Genomic DNA, 9,591 nt, shown 5'->3' with positions numbered 1-9,591 from the left:
ATGCACTAAGCTAAATGTTCTCACAACGCATAAGCGGACACTATACAAAACTGGTTTAGGAATATTCTGACACAACCCAAAACTGACACAACACAAAACTGACACAACTCAAAAGTCAGATGGCCTCCTGGGTCCTGCAGTCCACATACCCTGTACAAACCTACAGCCCTGCCTCACCGCCCCCTGACTTTTGCTCCTCACTTTCTCGTGCTCATCTCAAAAGAGATGCTGTCTTCGTTTGTTGCCACACCACTAGACTCACTGTCCAGACTGAACCATCATGGGATTTGCTGGGAGTGACACAGCCGTACAATTTTAACAGAGCAATTCAATGCCCTTCTCCCAAACGTTTCTTTTGTCTTTAGGTATCATCCAGGCCTCTAAAATTTTCATTCGTGCCATGTTATAACGTAAACAATGCTCTAAGTACAGGTTACCACTCATGTATTAATAGATAACTTTGCTTTAAGTTCAAGGTGGGGACAGTACAATTAATGCTCTCAATCTTTCGTTAGTTTTTACTATTAAACCATAGAGTTTTACAGTAATACAATCTGATTAAACCATACGTATTTTTCCTCTCAGGGCGACCAAGAGCTACGAATAGACTTTCCATTCAAAGGCAAAAACTATACTTTCACTTACTTCCCTTTCCGCGTGGCGCCCCTTCAAAACAACTTCCGGTTAGGCCTGGGATCACACAGAGTCGATGACTTCTACCGGGTTCACAACGGCGCAGTATTTTCCACGTGGGACAATGACAATTCCGGAGGGTGCTCCAAGAACGACTATAAGACAGGATGGTGGTTTGTACGTTGTCATCAAGTCTGCCTCAACGGCGTCTGGCGCTCGACCGAGTGGGCTAAAATGATTGTCTGGGAAAGTATCACGGGGAATTATGAGGGTCCCGATTTTGTCAGCATGAAAATCCGACACCACGCTAACAAGTGAGATTCTTAGTCTGCGAGCACGGGTGAAGGCTAACTTGTTTGTAGAGGCATTCAACAAAAATTCTTACTCGAGGCGGCACCACTGAAATGTGAATAAAAACAAATCCTGAGTTCATATTGTATGTTCTTTGGCCAAAATAATCTGGAAAATGTCTCATTAAATATGTATTCAGGCTTTGGGCAAAAACTTAATTTAACACTAGACAATTTAACTAAAGATGTGAATCAAGTTGTTCCCGAATCCGATCCAGACATTCGGGATTGTTTTGTTAGTGACACAACTTTCTGGGCCTTCGACATATTGTGGTATGGTGGCCAGTTCCTTTCCGCACCGCCTTTACTTCCCCAACTCGAAGTCAGGTACCCATAACTTCTGGGTGGGCAGGAGGGGGCGAAAAAAAAATCCGTGCCCGAACCGAGGCTCGAACCCGGACTTTCCGCTTCGGAGACGAGCTCCGACACCGCGCCCTCTCAAAGATAATACACAAACAAAAAGCAAAGAAGCAGAGATGACAATACTACATTAATGTATTCTCATACGTTTCAAGTTTGGCTGTTTTTGTCTAACCTTTTCTGGCCAGGAGCAGATGTCATAATCATGTCATGATCTGATAATAGGAAGGTAAAGAGTCGAGGAAAAAAACAAGCTCTCACAGCAGTCATGAGATTATTAGGAGTTAGTTCCCCTCACCTTTTTGAGGTAGACTATACCAATTCACTTATTAGCTTACATAAGCAGTACTTGTGACTGCTTATGAGAGTGGCCCGAAAGGGGTTAACAGGGTATTTACGTTGCAATGAAGCAGTTTTTGCTGTTGTTCACGCGGCTCAAATTAAAAAGGGGGGGGGGTACACCCCCAAAGTCCCTATTGGGCTCAAAATTATGGAATCTGTGTTGTAGGCATTTTTAGCTTCCTCAGCCTCTCCTACAATTATTCCATCACATGAGAAACCCCAAAAGCCTTATTTCTTCCCATTTCCTCATAAAGTCAATGTTTTAATTTTCTTTATCGGCCGTTTTCTCAAAACGCGATTTTTCTCTATACTTTTTTGAATAACTCCACTATTTTTATTCCAATCTTCATGACATTTTCACAGAATTAAAAGAAGGGGTAATACTAACAATTTCTTTGTTCAATTTTTGATATATGAAATAGATTTTTGATGGTGGTGTCTGGAGTGTGAATTTTCACGATTTTTGGCAAATTTGAATACTATCCGAGGAAAAAAAATTCATTAAAAATGTTCTAATTCATTTAGGAAAAAAATCAACAAAGAGATTTTTAGATCTAATGTTTGCTGACATGCTTGCGAAAACACAATCAATTTCCATGACCGATAAGTGGGATATTCACTACGTAAAACATGTCAACAAAATCCAATATGGCCGCCGTAGCCATGGAAACGAAACTTTTTCTCAAAATTTGATTGCGGATATTGAAACACCTTACTATGCTTGTTATATATGTATTTATGAAATATGGTCCACTAATAAGCGAGATAGCCTTCAGGTGTAACCCCCCCCCCTCCCCTTAAATTATTTAAATCGTAAGGCCTACGTTTATGGGTGTATATACGAGTACGAGTATTCATGGCGCCGATGTTCCCTAGTTATGGAATGGAAACGGTGATTTTTTTATTATGTGGACGCTTCTGTTGAAACATTTTGAGACCATCGTTCCCACCGTGCGTTTAAAAGTTGTAATTACATTTTGCCCAAAGTGGGAATAAGATTATTTTCTGAGACATTTTTCTCGATTATTTTGGCGGGTGAACATGCTATATGAGCTCAGGGTGTGTTTTCTTTCCAACTCAGTGATACCGCCTTTAATAAGAAGTTTTGGTATTTATGTTCCTATTGTGGGAAAGTTTGTCGTGTGTGGTCTCATTTCTTCCTGATTCTTTTTGTCTCTTTGCTTACCTTTTCAAACAAGTCAGCCTTTCCCTTGTCAGCTACTTTGCCACACGAAAATCGAGAAAAGTGTTTGTACTGCAATGGTTAAAATTTCAACCATTCTTTTATTTGAACAATATCTACTTGTTAGTTATTGTATACATTTTGGTGAAAACACCTATAGTTCTAATTGAATTTCTCTGTGTAAATAAATTTGGTTAGAACAACAGTTACTCGGGTTTATTTCATTTTAATTTCGTGTTTATTCTTTACATAATATTATAACACTGGAAGAATTGTCTCCGTTCAGTATTTGCTAATTAAAAGTTTCCTATTTATATATTAGAGTTTAGGTTACTAGTCTGTGGTGTATGCAATAGAGGGGTTGAATAAGGGGCTCCCTTCCAAGTGGGCTCCAGACCTTTCACGGCCTTAACCTTGTCCTGATGTTTCCCTTCTCTTATCCGGCACGTTCACCCAGACCTACAATTTTAAATAATAAACAAATAATAGTACGCATTTATCTCGCGCAAATTTTCGCTCAACACCAAGCTCTATGCTCTTTACATTATATGTCATTATCCAGCAGACAAAATAAAAAATAAATTCATAAGGGACACCGTAGGTACAACACCAGTCCTACCACACATTGAAAAACAAAAAGTCAAGTGGTTGGACACCTCACACGGATGCCCTCAAACCATCCAGCTCTGAGAGCATACAACACTAAATATTCTGGATGGAGAGCCAGAAGAAGACCAAGGCGACGATGGAGTGAATCTGTGGCAGACACGCTCAGAGCTCACGGGATGTCCCTCCTACAGGCCACTCGCTTTGCTGCAGACAGACGCCTGTGTCTCCCCGCGACATCAACAGGTACAAGCGGAAGAAAAAAGTAAAAAGTACAGCGTAATCCAGCAGAACTGATAACATTCTAATACAGTAACAATCTCAATTTCTTGGGAAGCATTCAGTACAAGCTGACATTTTTCTATAGGCTCTAAAATACTAACATGCCGACAAACTCTCTCACTGTCTATGGCCAAATACGCTTTCTCAATTAAGTGAAGCAAGTACGTGTAAAGTGCCTTTTCCATGGATACGAAATAGGACCTGGTGTTCGAACCCCCAGACCCTCAAACTCACGTTTACAAGTCCGGTAGACTATCGGTAGACTATTGACGCCACCTTCCAACACATCAGGTCCTATGGCACATTCCACGTTCAGATAGTGGAAGAAACTGGTGCAAGTAGTTAATGAAGGTAAAGGTGAATATTATACAACAGTTCTTCAAACAATGAGCACAGATAGATATTATGTATTTTTCATTCTGGCTGCTATTACTTTGAGCTCCCCCCCCCTTTCCCAACACACAAACACACACACACACATACACACACACACACACACACACACACACACACATACACACACACACACACACACACACACATACACACATACACACGTACACACGTACACACGTACACACGTACACACGTACACACGTACACACGTACACACGTACATACGTACATACGTACATACGTACATACATACGTACATACATACGTACATACATACGTACATACGTACATACATACATACATACGTACGTACGTACATACATACATACACACTTCTGAAACACAGATCAGTCAAACAAATTAAATACTTTTGGTGTTAAATTGTAATATAAGAAAAAAAGCACCTTTTTCCAAAGAATTGGTACAAAGTAGGCCTACGGTACTTTGTAATGGTCAGGGTTTTTTGTTGTGTTGTTTTGTTTTGTTTGTTTGTTTGTTTTTATTACTTTTCCCCTTTGCTTTGGCCCATTCAAGCATAAAGAAAACCCTTGGATCAGGAGATAAAATTGCAATGGAAAAAAGCCACCGCGCCGTTAACAGCACACATGCTACACTCGCAGAAACTCGAGCTGCTCATCATTCTTTCCAACACAAATTCTCTTTCTCAACACACAACACCTCGAGAATAGCAATCAAATTTTCTCCTGGAATCGTTCGCCAAGATTTTTTGACAAACAAATTTCTATGTGGATTTACAGAAGAAGAAAAAAAAACGTTGATGAAGGGCACAAAAGATGTAAATTTGCAGCTTACAAGAATTCTCAAGCTTTGGACGTCACCAAACTTTGGAGGCAATTTTCTCGTTAATTTTGTCTCTGAAACCAGGCAGCCCCTACCACCTTTATTTGCAAAATCTCTACTTCAGTGCGAGATGGGTATTTTTTCATCAAAAGCAAGACAAATGATAGTAATTCCAAATGTCCCTAAATTGACGAGAGTCAGATTCTACCTCGAGGTGCCACAAATATATAATCGCAATGTTTTGATTGTACTGCTATTATATATATAATATATAAAATAATATATATATAATGTTTATATATATAATATATACTATATATATGGCGCTCATATGATTTTATGCCGTTGCGAGTATATATATATATATATATATATATATATATATATATATATATATATATATATATATATATATATATATATATATATATATATATATATATATATATATATATGTGTGTGTGTGTGTGTGTGTGTGTGTGTGTGTGTGTGTGTGTGTGTGTGTGTGTGTTATATATATATATATATATATATATATATATGTTACAGTTACAGAGACACAATAAGAGATATATATATATATATATATATATATATATATATATATATATATATATATATATATATATATATATATATATATATATATATGGGGGCTATCCCGAAAATGCCCATTGTTCAGCTTCTTTATTAGACAAGAAGTATTTTCTCTATAACCGAACAAACATACACACCTCTGAAGCCAAACGTCTCGTAAAGGTAGGGCAATGCCTACTTTTGGTGTCGGTCAGGATTTCTGGAAACCCCCGAAATCTAGGTTAGCCCACTTGTCCTTAAAAGCGACCATATTATGATTCAGAGATATGGAAAATAAACAAGGAAGTAAGAAGCTTCCAAACAAAAAGTTTACAAAGAATTGTATTTATAAAATTGAATGAATTTCTTACAAATTATGAAGTACTGGAAAGAACTGGAATTGAAGATATTAACAGGACCGTAAAAAGAAAATAGTAATCTTTAGGACATGCTTTAAGAATGCTGAAAACAAGATCGAACTATCACACATGGTATTGGAGACCAACTGGGAAAAAGGGGTAGACCAACTGGAAGTTACAGAGGCACAATAAGAGATGAGGCAATCACCGAGGGCCTAGATGTGCCTGGATTGAAGAAGTTGACCAGGGACACACGAGCATGGCGACGACTGCTCTCTATCTTATGTACCTAACAGTAAAGGGAGAGAGAAAGTAAGTAAGTTAAGAGCCCTGTAGAAAGACAAAAGCAGGGCGGGGGGGGGGGGGGAGGGGTGGACCAACTTTCTCTAGTAGATCTACCTTTAAAGTACAAAGGATGACGATATAATACATGCACTAGTCACACTGCAAGTCGTCACGTTATTTTTTATTCAACTGGGTTGGGGTTTTTTTACCAAAGACAAAGAGAAAAACATCAGGCCAGAACGAGAGGAGCTTATCTTAAAGCTGGCCTCGGGCCAGAACCATACGTACTGGTATGTATAATTAAGACAAATGGATACATGACCACTCGTAAAAATTTGATGAAAATGAGTGCAGGTAGTCAAAAGTGATCTGTTTAAGAACAAAAAATGATGTTGCTCAGATGGACGAGGTATTCCAGACGCCAGTGGAATGAGATGAACACATTAATGACATTATTTTATTGAAAGAGAAAAGACTGATTATTCGTCTGCGCCGAAAGACTGGAACTCAGTTCCCTTGGCGTCCTACGTCACACCCTTGTTGTTAAATCTGACTCTGACACATCGGTGAACGGACACCTGTTGAGATGGGATGAGCAATGGGAAAACTGGTGAAACTAAGCCACAGAATTTCGAATGTGTTTATAATTACCATTCTACCAGGGGGTATATATAAGTAGGCCTACTATACTACCAGTGTATACATATATTACATAAGTACTATACTACCAGTGTGTATATAAGTACAATACTAGTCTACCAGTGTGTTTATAAGTACACTACCAAAGAGTATATAAGTAAGCTTACAATACTTAAGTCTACGAGTTAAACACACGTGCATTGTTTGCTTCAGAATTTGTGTCAAAATTTCTAGCGTACAGGTGATTCTTAATACGGGGTGCCCACTACGGCTGGATCGGGCCGACCGCCCGACTCGGTCGCCTGAAACTGGAAACAAACACATTAAAATTTCTTTTTTAGACGACCCGATCGGCCGATCCCATCCATAGTGGACAGCCCGTATAAAGAAGATGGCAAGACGATATCAGAAAGCAGACGGGTACAATCTGGACACACGAAACAACTGATAAAACAGAGTGGGGGTCGTTTTTGGAGAGTTGCAACCTGATATGGACGAACAATAGCGTCCAGAAAGAAAAAAAGGATACATGATTCGTACTCACTGACTGAAGAGTTCCTCTGAAATTGCCCTCGCCCTCTCTCCTGCAACCTTTGCCAATGTACATAGGTTTTGGTCGAGAAGCAAGTTCGAAGTGACCTGTGGATTTATGCAAAAAAACGAACATTACTGTATACAAATGAAACACGCGATGATGTTCGTTTTGATTTGTTTTGTTTTGCGCGTCTTTGTTTGTTCTTTTTGTTGGTTTTTGTTTGTTGTTGTTGTTGTTGTTGTTGTTATTGTTTTGATGTTGTTTTGTTTGTTTTAGGCTGTTTTGTTGTTGCTGTTGTTTTTTTGGAGGGGGGATTCGAGTGCGGGGAAAGGGAGGGTGGTAGTTTTTGTCTACCTGTGCCACTTTGTGATATTATACGCTACATTACACGTTACAAGAGTCGATGGTGTTGCAGTAAGGCTCCTCTTCGCAGCACGTGAAAATATGAGTTCCATTCCGGTCAGTTATTTTATAGAGTATCTGTGTCAGTCTGCCGTGACGTTTTACCCCTCTCAGCTCAGCTTGTTTCAGCACTAGAACAGCTAAAACAATGTCCACTGCAGTTGTGTGTAAGCTATGCAAATATTTAAGGGGGTCCGAAAAATAGAGGGCGTACGTGACATTTTACTTGCGATTTAAAAAAAAAAAATAAGTTGACGACACAGGTCAGAAAAGACTACACAATAAAGCATTTGAATGAAATGACCGAATGGTTTTTAATCAGAATTATATCTCCGTAAATTTCCCCAACTCGGCAGTCTACGTACACTGCTACAGTACAGCTGGTTTTTTGGGTTGTTGTTGTTTGTTGTTTTTTGTTTTGTTTTCTTGGGGAGAAGGGGTGATAATTTTATTGCTGTTGTCGGTATTGTTATTGATGGTGTTAATGATTATGTTGCTATTGTTGTTTTTGTACTTGCTCTTGTTCTTGTCTCTTTTATAGTTGTTGTTGCTCGGAGTTGTTCTTGCTGTTGGCTTTTGCACTGGGTTTGTTTTTCTCGAAACTGCTCAACTATGCCATAGACGCTTTGTTTTTCTGACCCCTCCATTTGCAATTACTAGCTACATTACCCTTGCCGTTAAGATAAAACATGACCAGATCATACCATTGATTATCGCATAACAGCTATTTCGCTCACCTTTTGAAGACAAACGTGTAGAAGCCACTGAACCATCAACTCGGCCGATCAGCTGGATCCCATCACACTGTAGCTCTACAGTTTTCACTGTCCCCGGCTGGAAAAATAGAACAGCTTGGGGTGAAAGTAAAGTCCTCCTTCCTCGTTTCATTTCGAACTCCTTATCTAATGCACAACTTCCGGAGTCAAAGTGGAGTCACAGGGGACTTGCAGTTATACCTTACGTGGACAGGCAACCGTAGGATATGATCGCTGCGAAGACGTGGAGGACTGGGGGTATACTTTATTAGACCTATATGTGAGGCAGCGTGGTGGAATCAGGCTCTCGTCAAAATAATCAAAGTGAAGAAACTTGCTTTTTTCTGTTGGTTTGTGAATTTTGTCAAATGTTTGTTTTTGTTTTTTTGCTCAACACCATTCATGCCCATTAAAGAACTCATTTATGTGTGGATTTTTTAAAAATAAAGTTGATTTAATGCACACAAATGTTAATTTTCAGTTACCACGGACTCTTAAGCTAAGGAAATGACTAATCTTTGGAGGCTATTTTCTCACTAATTTTACCTCTGAAAACAGGTGACCTCCACCTTCTTCATCCTCAAATATCTCGACTTGGATTCAAGATAAATGGATATTTTTTTCATCCAAGTAAAGACAAGTGAACAAGCTTTACGGTGATACCAATAACTCTACATGCCCCAAAATTGACGAGAGCCTGATTCCACCACGCTGCCTCACATATTAGTTTAGTCTTTAGTTTTAGTAATAGTTTTGGGGCATTGCAAAACGGACAAGTTGTACAAATACCGGAAATTGATATCTAGATGTATTACAAGAGAGCTACAAATATAAAAAAAATAAAAAAGGAAGAGATAGGGAAGACATTACGTTTGACAGGGAAAGAAGGAGCAAACTACAAAAGGGCACCTGCCAACTACCCACTCAAACAGACAAGCTAGACATTGCATATTAATTTTTAAAACGGTAAAATAAAAAAGGGCGCACAAGTGTCACCCTCCGACCACCCACAAGATAATACACGCTGTAACAAGTGAATTGCAATGCCAGAGATTGGAAACAGGGTGCATTCATAAAAAGAACAATG

General features: G+C 39.0%; 2 protein-coding genes across 2 annotated transcripts in view; one reads left to right on the top strand and one right to left on the bottom strand.

The window, feature by feature from the left end:
* The window catches only part of LOC101853607 (ryncolin-1-like), a 20,502-nt gene extending 19,228 nt beyond the window's left edge, over positions 1-1,274 (top strand). The window contains exon 2 of the mRNA XM_013079873.2: positions 586-1,274. Coding sequence (XP_012935327.1) covers positions 586-951 — 366 coding nt within the window. The 3' untranslated portion in view covers positions 952-1,274. The remainder of the gene's footprint in view (positions 1-585) is intronic.
* Positions 1,275-6,333: 5,059 nt separating this feature from the next.
* Positions 6,334-8,583, bottom strand: LOC101846951 (the record flags this gene model as incomplete). Its single annotated transcript, XM_005093650.3, is given in 3 exon segments — positions 6,334-6,751; positions 7,357-7,451; positions 8,487-8,583. Coding segments are annotated over 3 exon segments (246 nt in total), but the record flags the coding sequence as incomplete, so codon positions are not given.
* Positions 8,584-9,591: the final 1,008 nt, after the last annotated feature.

The sequence above is a fragment of the Aplysia californica genome, unplaced genomic scaffold (genome assembly GCF_000002075.1).
Source record: "Aplysia californica isolate F4 #8 unplaced genomic scaffold, AplCal3.0 scaffold00067, whole genome shotgun sequence".
NCBI lineage: Eukaryota > Metazoa > Mollusca > Gastropoda > Aplysiida > Aplysiidae > Aplysia > Aplysia californica.
The sequence above is the reverse complement of the archived record's forward strand: the minus strand, read 5'-3'. Positions and strand labels throughout refer to the sequence as shown.